This window comes from Anomaloglossus baeobatrachus, chromosome 2 (genome assembly GCF_048569485.1).
Source record: "Anomaloglossus baeobatrachus isolate aAnoBae1 chromosome 2, aAnoBae1.hap1, whole genome shotgun sequence".
Classification (NCBI taxonomy): Eukaryota; Metazoa; Chordata; class Amphibia; order Anura; family Aromobatidae; genus Anomaloglossus; species Anomaloglossus baeobatrachus.
The window spans coordinates 234,263,783-234,278,851 of record NC_134354.1 but is presented as its reverse complement, the minus strand read 5'-3'; the positions used below and the strand labels follow the sequence as shown (position 1 = coordinate 234,278,851).

At 46.5% G+C, this 15,069-nt stretch overlaps 1 protein-coding gene across 1 annotated transcript in view; it reads right to left on the bottom strand.

Moving 5' to 3' along the window:
- Positions 1-15,069, bottom strand: part of RASSF5 (Ras association domain family member 5) — a 217,567-nt gene that overhangs the window by 23,504 nt on the left and 178,994 nt on the right. Inside the window, exon 5 of the mRNA XM_075335707.1 lies at positions 7,077-7,192. Coding sequence (XP_075191822.1) covers positions 7,077-7,192 — 116 coding nt within the window. The remainder of the gene's footprint in view (positions 1-7,076; positions 7,193-15,069) is intronic.

Here is a 15,069-nt window from a genome sequence, read left to right as displayed (position 1 = left end):
AGCTATACTCCTACCCGACTGGACTACATTTCAGGCAGTGGCACATGCTGGGTAACACACACTTTATTAAAGAGCACCTACTAAGGAATTAGGCACATCGCTCTCAAGTGAGACCCTTCATTAAGACTAGCGTGCGCACTGCCAGTCTTAGTGAATTGGCACCTTAGATTTACTTATTCAGAATAGTTACTTTGGGGAAAAAAGTATTTAGTCAACCACCAATTGTGTAAGTTCTCCCTCTTAAAAAGATGAGAGAGGCCTGTAATTGACATACAACTATGAGAGACAAAATGCGAAAATAAATCCAGAAAATCACCTTGTCTGATTTGACGAGACTTTTTTTTTTTGCAAATTATGGTGGAAAATAAGTATTTAGTCATCTAAAAACATGCAAGATTTCTGGCTCTCACAGACCTGTAACTTCTTCTTTAAGAGGCTCTTCTGCCCTCCACTCATTACCTGTAATAATGGCACCTGTTTGAACTTGTTATCAGTATAAAAGACACCTGTCCAAAACCTAAAAGTCACATTTCAAACTCCACTATGGTGAAGACCAAAGAGCTGTCGAAGGACACAAGAAACAAAATTGTAGCCCTACAGAGGCTGGGAAGACTGAATCTGCAATAGGCAAGCAGCTTGGTGTGATGAAATCAACTGTGGGAGCAATAATAAGAAAATGGAAGACATACAATACCACTGATAATCTCCCTCAATCTGGGGCTCCACGGAAGATCTCACCATGTGGGGTCAAAATGATCACAAGAACAGTGAGCAAGAATCTCAGAACCACATGGGGAGACCTAGTGAATGACCTGCATAGAGCTAGGACCACCGTAACAAAGGCTACCATCAGTAACACACTACGCCGCCAGGGACTCAGATCCTGCAGTGTCAGACGTGTTCCCCTGCTTAAGCCAGTTCATGTCTGAGCCCATCTGAAGTTTGCTAGCAAGCATTTGGATTATCTAGAAGAGTACTGGAAGAATGTCATATGGTCTGATGAAACCAAAGTAGAACTGTTTGGTAGAAACACAACTCGTCATGTTTGGAGGAAACAGAATGCTGAGTTGCATCCAAAGAACACCATACCTACTGTGAAGCATGGGGGTGGCAACATCATGCTTGGGGCTGTTTCTCTCCAAAGGGACCAGGACGACTGATCCGTATACATGAAAGATTGAATGGTGCCATGTATCGTGAGATTTTGAGGGCAAACCTCCTTCAATCAGGAAGGGCATTGAAGATGAAACGTGGCTGGTTCTTTCAGCATGATAATGATCCCAAGCACACCACCAGGGCAATGAAGGAGTGGCTTCATAAGAAGCATATGAAGATCCTGGAGTGGCCTAGCAAGTGTGCAGATCTCAACCCCGTTGAAAACATTTAGAGGGAGTTGAAAGTCCGTGCTGCCCAGCGACAGGCCCAAAACATCACTGCTCTAGAGGAGATTTGCATGAAGGAATGGGCCAACAAACCACCAACAGTATGTGCCAACCTTATGAAGACTTACTGAAAACGTTTAACCTCTGTCATTGCCAACAAAGGATATATAACAAAATATTAAGATGAACTTTTCTTATTGACCAAATACTTATTTTCCACCATAATTTTCAAAAAAAAATCTTGCCAAATCAGAAAAGGTGATTTTTCTGGATTTGTTTTGTCATTTTGCCTCTCATAGTTGTGGTCTACCTATGATGTCAATTACATGACTCTCATCTTTTTAACTGGGAGAACTTGCACAATTGGGGGCTGACTAAATAAGTGTTTCCCCACTGTATAGTCTATAACTTCGACAGGTCATCAATAATGATGGGCAAGCACCGAGCGTCCTTGCCACTGCTCGATACATGATCGAACATCGGGGTGTTCAGGTACTTGCGGAGAACGGTTGAGTATTACAGGTGCTCGGATGTTTTTTCCATGAAAAAACAAACACAAAGCACAGGCTAGCTTCAATGCACCCAGTGAGAGTTATTTGCAGTTTAAAAAAAACTCCCTCCCCCGAAAATGCTCTGTTTATGGCTGGCTGTGTGTAGGCGGAGAGCTGAACTGGCCAATTATTAACTTCCATTATACTTGTTAAGTAGAACTCTTTCAGCTCATCTGATCTGCTCAACTCAAGGACCAAGCATTGTAGTGTTCACTTCGAGCACCGAGCATCTTGCTTGCCCACCTCTACTCATCAATAGAGCCTACTGGAGTACCTTCAAGAAAAAGCATCATCGTGGTGACTAATTACATTTTATTGCAGTCAAGTTTGAATTTTCAGGTTTTTGCAGCGGTTAAAGTGGATCTGTCACCAGAACGACTTAGGATATTAAATAGGTCTCTTAAACCTAATTCCCTGTGTAATCCAATTGGAGTCTTAATACATCATAATTTTTAATAAAAATCCCATTAAAATTGAGAAAAAAAATCAAACTAAACTTCTGATAAATATTGATTACAAATACTATGTAGTGCAGGCATCTCTTCAGAGACGCCGACTTACTCACCAAACCGGCGAGGTCGCGTCCTCGCCTCCTACCACACGGACATCCACGTGTGCTGCTGCCTCCTTCCCCTCTCGGGCCCTGTACATGCTGCACAGAGTTCCCGGGAATGCTCCTAAGACGCACGCGCACCGGCCCTCCACTTAAAGGGCCGGCGTGCCATTTGCAGGAAATGCCTCTCAGCCTATGGCTGAGAGGCACTGTGTATTTAAGGCAGCCTCCCATTAGGGGAGGTGCCTGTGCAATGCCTTAGTCAGTCTCCAGTCTGCTAGCTAGCTGTCAGCTCCTGAGCTCCTGTCTTGCTACCCCTATGTTCGTCTGCAGTACCTGCCTTCCCATACTTGTTCAACCCTGCCGTGCCCACCATTCCTGTCCATACCTGTGTGTTCAGCCTGCCTCAGTCACCTCGCCTGTAACTGTCTATTCCTGAGTCCGTCACCTGTCCTCGTAGTTCAGCTGCCACAGTCCCGGTCACTTCTATGATGAGTGGTACCTGGCGTCCGCATTGTTGTGGGTGCTTACTTAAGCCCCTCCCATTAAGGAGTAAGCCTGGGTCCACCCTGTGGTCCAGTGAGTCCACTAATCCTGCTCACTGCCTCTAACATCAGCCGCGAGCGTTACACACTAGATTAAAAAACTCCCCACGGCATAAGGTAGTAGATAATAACTTTAACCTGAATACATATTGTTATAATGAGGTTATCGGTCCACCAAACGTGTAGCTCTGCCTCATGCCACCTAAGATCATTGATTACTACATATAACAAATGGGGTCATTCTGAACTTGTCACATTAAGTTAGATTTGTATTTTAACCTTTAAAGTAAAGTTTGTTTATCAAATTTTTGGAGCTGGAATTTTTTCATTTTTTCTGGATTGATGTTACTGCTACGTGGGCCATCCGTAAGAAAGGCTCACACCAGATTGCTCAATTATAAGCTCACTAGCTGTCCTAGAGAGATACCTAGACATTTCTTCAATATGGATCACGGATGGAATCATCAGGGCCTTGCATTATTTTACAGTGCCTTGCGAAAGTATTTGTCCCCCTTGAATTTTTCAACCTTTTCCCACATTTCAGTCTTCAAACATAAAGAGAAAAATTTTAATGTTATGGTGAAATAATCAACAACAAGTGGGACACAATTGTGAAGTTGTATGAAATGTATTGCTTATTTTAAACTTTTTAAAACAAATAACTGAAAATTGGGCCGTGCAATATTATTCGGCCCCTTTAAGTTAATACTTTGTAGCGCCACCTTTTGCTGGCATTACAGCTGCAAGTCGCTTGGGGTATGTCTCTATCAGTTTTGTACATCGAGAGACTGAAATTCTTGCCCATTCTTCCTTTGCAAACAGCTGGAGCTGAGTGAGGTTGGATGTAGAGCGTTTGTGAACAGCAGTTTCAGCTCTTTCCACAGATTCTTGATTGGATTCAGGTCTGGACTTTGACTTGGCCATTCTAACACCTGGATACGTTTATTTGTGAACCATTCCATTGTAGATTTTGCTTTATGTTTTGGGATCATTGTCTTGTTGGAAGACAAATCTCCATCCCAGTCTCAAGTCTTTTGCAGACTCCAACAGGTTTTCTTTCAGAATGGTCTTGTATTTGGCTCCATCCATCTTCTCATCAATTTTAACTATCTTCACTGTCCCTGCCGAAGAAAAGCAAGCCCAAACCATGATGCTGCCACCACCATGTTTGACAGTGGTGATGTGTTCAGGGTGATGAGCTGTGTTGCTTTTATGCCAAACATATCATTTGGCATTGTGCCCAAATAGCTCGATTTTGGTTTCCTCTGACCAGAGCACCTTCTTCCACATCTTTGGTGTGTCTCCCAGGTAGCTTGTGGCAAACTTTAAACAACACTTTTTATGGATATCTTTTATGGCTTTCTTCTTGCCACTCTTCCATAAAGGCCAGATTTGTGCAGTGTACGACTGATTGTTGTCCTATGGACAGACTGTCCCACCTCCGCTGTAGATCTCTGCAGTTCATCCAGAGTGATCATGGGCCTCTTGGCTTCATCTCTGATCAGTTTTCTCCTTGTCTGAGATGAAAGTTTGGATGGCCGGCCGGGTCTTGTTAGATTTGCAGTGGTATGATACTTCTTCCATTTCAATATGATCGCTTGCACAGTGCTCCTTGGGATGTTTAAAGTTTTGAAAATATTTTTGTAACCAAATCCGGCTTTAAACTTCTCCACAACAGTATCACGGACCTGCCTGTTGTGTTACTTGGTCTTCATGATGCGCTCTGCGCTTTAAACAGAACACTAAGGCTGCTTTCACACCTCCGGTTTTAGCAGAGCCTGCCAATCCGGCTCTAAAACCTATGCAACAGATGCGGCGACAAAACCGCATCCTTTGCATAAGTTTTTGACATGCGGCCCGTCCGGTTTTTGCCGCTTGCGGCAGGCTACTGAGCATAAGCAGTGGAAAAACCGCATGCGGCCGCCGGATGCGGTGTTTGCCACAGGACGCTGCATGCAACGTCTAAAGGCATGCATTGCAAATCGCGCCGCATCGGCCGGATGCGGCGCGATGCGTTTTTTTTTGCCGGACAAAAAAACGTGCCAGGCAACGTTCCATCTGGCCGCCGCATCGGCTAAATCTGCCGCATGCGGCAAAAAACGGAAGGAATGCAAGCCTATGCGGCACAATACGGCACTAATGTAAGTCTATGCAAAAAAAACGCAACTGGCGGCAAAAAAAAAACGGTTGCGTTTTTTTCTGCAAAGCGCCGTATTGTGCTGCACAGGAAAAACCGGATGTGTGAAAGCAACCTAAGGCTACTTTCACACATCCGGTTTGAGCCCTGCGGCTCAATCCGGCTGTGAAAACTATGCAACGGATGCGGTGAAAACACCGCATCCTTTGCATAAGTTTTTACATGCGGCCGGTCCGGTTTTTTCCGGTTGCGGCATGCTACTGAGCATGCGCAGTGGAAAATACCGCATGCGGCGACCGGATGCGTTTTTTTCCGCATCGCGCCGCATCCGGCCTCCATAGGGATGCATTGAAAAATGCGCCGCAGCGGCCGGATGCGGCGCGATGCGGTGTTTTTTGCCGGAGCAAAAAACGTTGCAGGGTACGTTTGATCCGGCCGCCGCATCGGCTAAATCTGCCGCATGCGGCAAAAACCGGACCGAACGCAAGCCCCTACGGCACAATGCGGCACTAATGTAAGTCAATGCAAAAAAAACCGCAATCGGCGTTACAAAAGCCGGTTGCGGTTTTTCTGCAGAACGCCGTATTGTGCCGCAGAGCAAAAATCCGGATGTGTGAAAGTACCCTAAGACTATCACAGAGCAGGTGCATTTATACAGAGACTTCTTTACACAGGTGGCTTATATTTATCATCATCAGTCACTTCATCATCAGTTCGTTCAACTTCACAATTGTGTCCCACTTGTTGATTCTTCACCATAACATTAAAATTTTTATCTTTATGTTTGAAGCCTGAAATGTAGGAAAAGGTTGAAAAAATCAAGGGGGCCGAATACTTTCGCAAGGCACTGCATATAGATGTGCTTGATGTGGTCACTTATCGGCAAAGTTTCAAATTTACTTTCAAAATGTATCATTCAAACATGGATTTTCAATGTAAACTGCGCTCTAGCTGTACTGCTAAAAAACTCATTTTAATATCAGGGTAAATGTTTGAAAAATGATTATACAGCCATGCTTATGTGGATTTTCAAAGTTTTCAAAAATTATTACACTCTTAGAGCAATCTGCAGGATCTATTCAGGCACCCTGCACCAGGCTCTATTAGGGCACTCTGCACCAGGCTCTATTAGGGCACTCTGCACCAGGCTCTATTAGGGCACTCTGCAGCAGCCTCTGTTAGGGCACTCTGCAGCAGCCTCTGTTAGGGCACTCTGCAGCAGCCTCTGTTAGGGCACTCTGCAGCAGCCTCTGTTAGGGCACTCTGCAGCAGCCTCTGTTAGGGCACTCTGCAGCAGCCTCTGTTAGGGCACTCTGCAGCAGCCTCTGTAGGGCACTGCAGCAGCCTCTGTTAGGGCACTCTGCAGCAGCCTCTGTTAGGGCACTCTGCAGCAGCCTCTGTTAGGGCACTCTGCAGCAGCCTCTGTTAGGGCACTCTGTACCAAGCTTTGTTGAAGTACTCTGCAGCAGCCACTGTTAGGGCACTCTTCACCAGGCTCTGTTAGGGCACTCTACACCAGGCTGTGTTGGAGTACTCCACAGCAGGCTCCATTAGGGCACTCTGCAGCAGGCTCTATTAGGGCAGTCTGCAACAGGCTCTCTTAGGGCACTCTGCCCCAAGCTCTGTTAGGGCACTCTGCCCCAGGCTAGCACTCTACCCCAGGCTCTGTTAGGACACTCTCCACCATGTTCAACTGCATGCAGCCTTCAACAAACTTTATTTAGCATTCAAACCCGAACCGTTCTATGGACTTCTGTGAGAAGTCTTGTGTTAAGAGTTGAGCACTGGACACTAGGTGTCCGATATGAACCCTGAACTTTCCAGTTCGGGTTCGCTCATCACTAATGATTCCCGTTAAGCTTACTGTCACTTAAATGAAACGGAGGTGTTTTTATAGAAAATACTCACTTGAACTTCTCCCGTCTCATTTTCCTTTAGTACAAAGCTGAGTTTTTCAGTTTCTGGTCCGGCTAAAAGCCGCAAGTATAGAGGATGTTCTGTTAGCGCAAGCTTCTGAAAGAGAACTGGAGAATGGCAAGAGTTAAACTTTGTAATGGCCAAAAAACATATTCTACAACCAAAACAGCACATACAAATATAAGTTGTGCTGACATTTTATCAAAGCTTGGGATTTTCAACCTTGACATTTCTCTTTATAAACCGTAATTTTAAGACTTAAAACACACAGTGGTAGCACAGGCACATTATCATCAAAAAAACAAAACCTCCCATAGTTCAAGTAAACAGAAGTCTTACAGCCATAAACTACGCACAAAATTATGTCACTTAAGGACTATTTGAATGGGGTCTTAAGCAGTGGCTAACTGGGGTGCCTAGGCCGCACCAGTAGACCTGACTGGAGGGGCCCACTCTAATGTTTCATGGTCAGGATAGATTCACACTCATGTAGTCTTAGTTCCATCATATTCAATCGAAGAACAAAAGCTAAAAAGACCTAATTATATTCAATTGGTTCTGTCCATCACCATTTGTCTTTGTCATGTGACAGATGTGTTTCTTTTAGGAGTTTACTTTTTCTGTTCCTTTTAACAATACAAAAACAAAAGAAACATGAACATTGACGTGATTCTACCTATACCTATTAATTTTTAGGCTTTCAGGATGTAGTATTTTGTTTTAACCTCTTTGACCTTGGACATACTGGTACATCAAAGGTCGTGTCCCTTCTTTTGATTTTACCCCGCACATGTTGGCTGATCCTATCATCGGACATGTACCTCTAATAGGCACTGGTGAATCAGAGATCTACCCATTCCTGTTAACTAGTTAAATACCTCTGTCAATCCCCGCTCCCACCGGCAGCCCTATGATGTGATCATGATCAGTTGTCATGACATCTGGGGTCATCTGATGACCCATGTGTCTGTCATGACGTACTTACTGACATACACTGTAGATCAGCATTTGTGCTGTACAGAGCGGAATTGATTAATTGCTCTTTACAGCACAAGTGATCAGATGATTGCAGCTTCAAATGGGGACTAGTAAAAACAAAAAAAGTGGAAAAACGGTTTTAAAAAAATATATACAAAAAAGTTCAAATGCCCCCTTTTGCCCCATTAAAAATAAAACAAAAAAATACATATACTTGGTATCGCCGAGTTCAGAAATGCGCAATCAAAATATAAAATAAATTAATCTGATCGGAAAGCAGCATAATGAAAAAAAAAAACAATAGTTGTTTTTTGGTCTCCGCAACATTGCAATAAAATGCAGTAAGAGGCGATCAAATTATCACATCTACCCAAAAATGGTATAATCAAAAACACCTGCTTAAGATGTAAAAAATAAGCCACCACTGAGCCCCACATCCTGAAAAATTAGAATGTTATAGGTGTCAGAAAATGGCTCCAAAAGTGCAATTTTTTTTTTTATTTTTTTTTTTACAAATTTCAGAATTTTTCTTAAATGCAAAAATAAAAAAAAATTATATTCATGTTTGGTATCTGCAAATTTGTACTGACCTGAGGAATCATACTTACTGCCAGGCCAGTACGGGCATACAGTGAGCATAGTAAATACATAAAATAACAAAAAAAATTTGGAATTGTACTTTTTTTTTTTTTTTTAAATTTCACAGCACTTACAATTTTTTTCCCATTTTCCAATACAATATGTGGCAGAATGAATGGTTTCATTTAAAAGTGCAACTCGTCCCACAAAAACAAGCTCGTATGACTATATTGACCCAAAAATAAGAGTTATAGGGCTTAGAAGAAAGGCATGAAAAAAATAAAAACTAAAAATTGCTCTGTGAGGAAGTGGGTTAAAGCACCATTCCAGTGGATTAGGGCATTAAATGTAAGTTCCCTGCCATATACTCACCTTCTGGCGTCTTCACCTTTTACCTACGGCACAGTCAGACTGCCATGTAACACTGACGATGACTGAAATGCATGGCCTGGCCGGCGGCTCTCCTGCATAGAGCTGCATAGAAATGCACACTGCCACGCTCGGGTCAGGAGAGCCATCGGTCAGTCACAGGATCGTGAAGCAATATTTGTCCATGTATAAGGCTGTCTGACTGGGCTCTTAATGCCTGAATTTTATCACTAAAAATGTCACACATATACACATTCACTTATTTACACAAGTGCAGCTATATAAACTATACATATTTATATACTGTATGTGTGCATTTTTGTACACACTGTATACATAGAAGTTGGATCGTTGACAGCAAACACCATGAAGAAGATGGGGGACACCCTCTCACAAGACAGCAGTGGGTGGAGGCATTATTATGTTAACTTTACGGTTTTGGAAGGAGGGGGTCAGGATAGTGCAGTTGTGGGGGCAACCAGGATAAAGCAGCTTTTGATGGGGCAGAGGATAGTGGGCAGCAGGCATAATGCAAGCTCAGGGAGCTCCAGTACTGACTTCAGGTCACTAACACAGATTTAGACAAATTTGTGAACAATATTTGAGAGAAAAAGGCCTTTTGTCCACATAGGAAAAGTCTTAGATCTTTGATTTCAGCTCATGAATAAAGGGAGCAATAACAAAAAAGTTGTTTATTTTTGTTCAGTATGTACTGTAAGATGGCGACCGGATACATTGTAAATGACCGTTATGTATCCCAGAGGTGGTTTTCCTCTGGGGTGTAAACCTGCAATGTCTATGCTGGTACGTGGTACCTGCAGTGCCACAAGTTTTGTTAAGGCATTCAAAGGGCCAGGTTTATGGATAGCTGGAGAGATGGGCGAGTCTGGCTATCTACATTCCTCCACCCATGGGTGTGTCTCATGTGTATCTTAATGAGACTGCTTGTTTGGCACATGGCAGTATGTGAGAGGCAGTCAGTGTGGGGAGGCTGTGTGACGCATCTGGAAAGAGTCCTCTGAGGAAGAGAGGATTTGTGTGTCCTAACCGGGACCATGTGTAGAGTTGATGACGACTCTGGAAGGGGTCCTCTGAAGAAAGAGAGGGTTCGCTTCATGTGACTGTGGTCTGTTAGTGGGGCTGAGATACCTCTACTCGGATACTGCAGCAATGAAGTGATATCCGATCCTGAGTAGGTGCACCACCTGTCAAACATACTTACAAACCGTCAGTGTTGTGTACTCGGAGTGAGATTTATGGGATGAAAATGCACCTCCTGGAGTTTTAGATGAATTGTACTTCCTGTGTGTTGCCTCGCATAGCAGGCCAAGCGAGTAACCCCCATCTCATTTTCAGTGAGTGCAAAATCACTAATATATTATATATACTGTATGTTTTCTTCATTGAATTGGTCGGTGGCTATGCACCCCCACCAAGCTATGCACCCCAATTTGGAATGTATTCCATCTGTCTAGATTTTGGCGGTTGGTGACTGTTCACATTGTCATCAGGCCTTGTCCACAGGCTATTTACTTCATGCAGCATTTGCTTGGACCTGTCCCGCCCACAGCCATGACTCAGTCATGGGTACGGGATTGAAATAGACCAGGTGAGTGCTGCTAAGAGCAGTTCTACTATTCATATGTGAGGCCGTATTGCACATTTTATAAAAATATTTTAGTGTAGGACTGCCTAAAATGAGATTTGCCGTGACGTGGCGAGGCAGCTCAAGAAATTGCAATTTTTTGCCAAAAATCTCAAAATTTTTTATAATAAGTACAGTTTGGAATTTTTAGTGCTGAAGTGCACATTTAGTGCTGGCTTTTTGTTTTTCTTCATTGAATTGGTCGGTGGCTGACCTCCACCAAGCTATGCACCCCAATTTGGGATGTATTCCATCTGTCTAGATTTTGGCGGTTGGTGACTGTTCACATTGTCATCAGGCCTTGTCCACAGGCTATTTACTTCATGCAGCATTTGCTTGGACCTGTCCCGCTCACAGCCATGACTCAGTCATGGGTACGGGATTGAAATAGACCAGGTGAGTGCTGCTAAGAGCAGTTCTACTATTCATATGTTAGGCCGTATGGCACATTTTATAAAAATATTTTAGTGTAGGACTGCCTCAAATGAGATTTGCCGTGACGTGGCGAGGCAGCTCAAGAAATTGCAATTTTTTGCCAAAAATCTCAAAAATTTTTATAAGTACAGTTTGGAATTTTTAATGCTGAATTGCACATTTAGTGCTGGCTTTTTGTTTTTCTATACTGTATCTATATATATATATATAAATGCCTTATTCTGTCTGTCTGTCTTGCTCCAAAATTGTGTCCTTACGGTGACACAAAGCTGATTGGCCGCTGGGATCGCCATGGCCCCGCCCCCCCGCACGGATTGGCCGCTCGCCCAGGCTGCGCCCCCACATGGATTGGCCGGCCGCTCGCCCAGGCTCCGCCCCCCCACAGATTGGCCTCTCGCCCCGGCACCCTGCAGGCATTGGCAACTCGGCCACGCCCCGCCCCCCTCACGCAATGCACGCTAGCTCTGGCCCCGCCCCCCCACGCATTCCCCGAACCGACACTGTCAGGGAGCCACGACTACCAGGTGAGTACTGTACCCCTGGGAGCCCACATCAGCGTACGCCGCCAACCCAGCCGACACATACCCTCGCATTGCTGGGGCTGGCCGGCGTATGCTGGTGTGGGCTCCCGTGCGAGCGGGGGACGAGATACGCTGGTAACCATGGTAGCATAGTTACCAGCGCATCAAGGTCCTGCAGCGGCGGAACATACATACACGCACACACATAACAGCACACACACACACAGACATACACACACACATCAGATCACACTTGCTCTCACACACACCTCACACACACATCACATCGCATCCACATACTCACAACATCCTGGGATATCGCTTGCTTCTCGGCGGCGATACTGTGCTGTGAGCTTCCAGGACCTGCCGGAGGATCACATGGCCAGAAGCATGTGGTATCTCTGGATGTTGTGAGTATAAGCGCGTATGTGCAATATCGTCAATGTGTGTGTGTGTGAGTGCATGCGATCGGGTGTGTGTGAGTGTATGCGATCGGGTGTGTGTGAGTGTATGCGATCAGATCTGTGAGTGTCGGCAGAGGAGCACGGCGTGCTGGAGGAGGCTGGGAGGAGAGAGGCTGATCCTGGGGAAGGCTGGGATGGGGAGGCTGAGAGAAGAGAGGCTGATGCTGGGGGAGGCTGAGGCTGGGGTAGGCTGGGAGGAGAGAGGCTGATGCTGGGAGGAGAGAGGCTGATGCTGGGAGGAGAGAGGCTGATGCTGGGGGAGGCTGAGGCTGGGGTAGGCTGGGAGGAGAGAGGCTGATGCTGGGAGGAGAGAGGCTGATGCTGGGAGGAGAGAGGCTGATGCTGGGGGAGGCTGAGTCTGGGGTAGGCTGGGAGGAGAGAGGCTGATGCTGGGAAGAGAGGCTGATGCTGGGAGGAGAGAGGCTGATGCTGGGGGAGGATGAGGCTGGGAGGAGAGAGGCTGATGCTGGGAGGAGAGAGGCTGATGCTGGGAGGAGAGAGGCTGATGCTGGGGGAGGCTGAGGCTGGGGTAGGCTGGGAGGAGAGAGGCTGATGCTGGGAGGAGAGAGGCTGATGCTGGGAGGAGAGAGGCTGATGCTGGGAGGAGAGAGGCTGATGCTAGGGACAGAAAAGGCTGATGCTGGGAGGAGAGAGGCTGATGCTGGGGACAGAAAAGGCTGATGCTGGGAGGAGAGAGGCTGATGCTGGGGACAGAGAGGCTGATGCTGGGAGGAGAGCGGCTGATGCTGGGGACAGAGAGGCTGATGCTGGGGACAGAGAGGCTGATGCTGGGAGGAGAGAGGCTGATGCTGCGGGTAGAGAGGCTGATGTTGGGAGGAGAGAGGCTGATGCTGCGGGCAGAGAGGCTGATGCTGCGGGCAGAGAGGCTGATGCTGCGGGCAGAGAGGCTGATGCTGTGGGTAGAGAGGCTGATGCTGTGGGTAGAGAGGCTGATGCTGCGGGTAGAGAGGCTGATGCTGCGGGTAGAGAGGCTGATGCTGGGAGGAGAGAGGCTGATGCTGCGGGCAGAGAGGCTGATGCTGCGGGTAGAGAGGCTGATGCTGGTGCAGCATGGGGGATGGAGCACGATGGGGGGTGCGCAGCATGGGGGATGGAGCACGTTTGGGAGTGCGCAGCATGGCGGATGGAGCACGTTTGGGAGTGCGCAGCATGGCGGATGGACCACGTTTGGGAGTGTGCAGCATGGCGGATGGACCACGTTTGGGAGTGCGCAGTATGGCGGATGGAGCACGTTTGGGAGTGCGCAGCATGGCGGATGGAGCACGTTTGGGAGTGCGCAGCATGGGGGATGCAGCACGATGGGGAGTGCGGAGTATGGCGGATGGAGCACGTTTGGGAGTGCGCAGCATGGCGGATGGACCACGTTTGGGAGTGCGCAGCATGGCGGATGGAGCACGTTTGGGAGTGCGCAGCCTGGCGGATGGAGCACGTTTGGGAGTGCGCAGCATGGGAGATGGAGCACGATGGGGGGTGCGCAGCATAGGGGATGGAGCATGATGGGTAGTGCGCTGCATGGGGGATGGAGCACGATGGGGAGTGCGGAGTATGGCGGATGGAGCACGTTTGGGAGTGCGCAGCATGGCGGATGGAGCACGTTTGGGAGTGCGCAGCATGGCGGATGGAGCACGTTTGGGAGTGCGCAGCATGGCGGATGGATCACGTTTGGGAGTGCGCAGCATGGCGGATGGAGCACGTTTGGGAGTGCACAGCATGGGAGATGGAGCACGATGGGGGTTGCGCAGCATAGGGGATGGAGCACGATGGGGAGTGCGCTGCATGGAGGATGGAGCACGATGGGGAGTGCGCTGCATGGGGGATGGAGCACGATTGGAAGTGCACACCTCCCCCCAACACACACACACACACGCGCGCGCTCTGCACAACACACCACACACACACACTGGGAACCACAAACAACTGCCCTACACAAACACACACAGACAACGCTGCACACACACAACACCCAACACACAAACACCGCGGCACACACAAATATACGAACATACCGCACAACACACACATTGCACAAAACATACCTCCCCCCAAAACACACCACACACACACAAACCGCGCAACACACACACACAGATAGAGAGAGAGAGAGATAGATATATAGATATATAAACGCCCTGCTGCTATAAATGAAATGCATATGGAAAAGAAGCACCAAATTAAGTCAAAAGAATTCTTCACTTTCTTTCTTCTGGATTCCATTCTGGATCAATTATTTTAAACGCAGTAAGCGAAGCATTGCCGAACGGCTAAATGAATCACTTGTTCCTATGTGATTGCGCTGCCTGCCTCCTGATGTGTGATCCTGCCGCTTGTAAGCTACAGTGCTCCCACTCACTTATTTCGCTCTTCTATATTTCGCCCACACAGGTACAATTACTGTTCCTCTTCCGTGTTGTTCCTTTCTCTCCATTGAATTACTAGCACATATAACGTTATATGACTAATGTATTCTACTGTCTCAGGTTTTGCTGCCAAGATGATTGATTAAAATAATGTACAAATTTCCGCATAATAGAAGGTCACATGTTGGAACGGAAATGACTTTCCCTGAGGTTCCATCTCAAATTTAGTTTGCAGCTAAAGGGTATTAAGGACTACCCAAAGCCGAGATCTGGATAATGTACTCCCAAGTACTCTGGCTTGGAGTAAAATAGGCAAAGCACCAGCGGGAGAAAAAGAGAATAACAAGTGCTTATCACTATTAGGAATTCAGCTTGTGTTCTACCTGCTTCCAAATCCACAGAGCACGGAAGCTGTTGGTACACAGACATCCGCAAGTAACAAACATCTGCACTTGAGATTGAAAATATTCTTTTTCCCTCATGTTCAAAACGCGCGTTAAAACCTTCATATAACATTATTAACCCCTTCACCTCCCGGCGATTTTTCATTTTCGTTTTTTCCTCCCCTTCTTCCAAGAGCCATACCTTTTTTTTAATGTTCCATCAATATAGCCA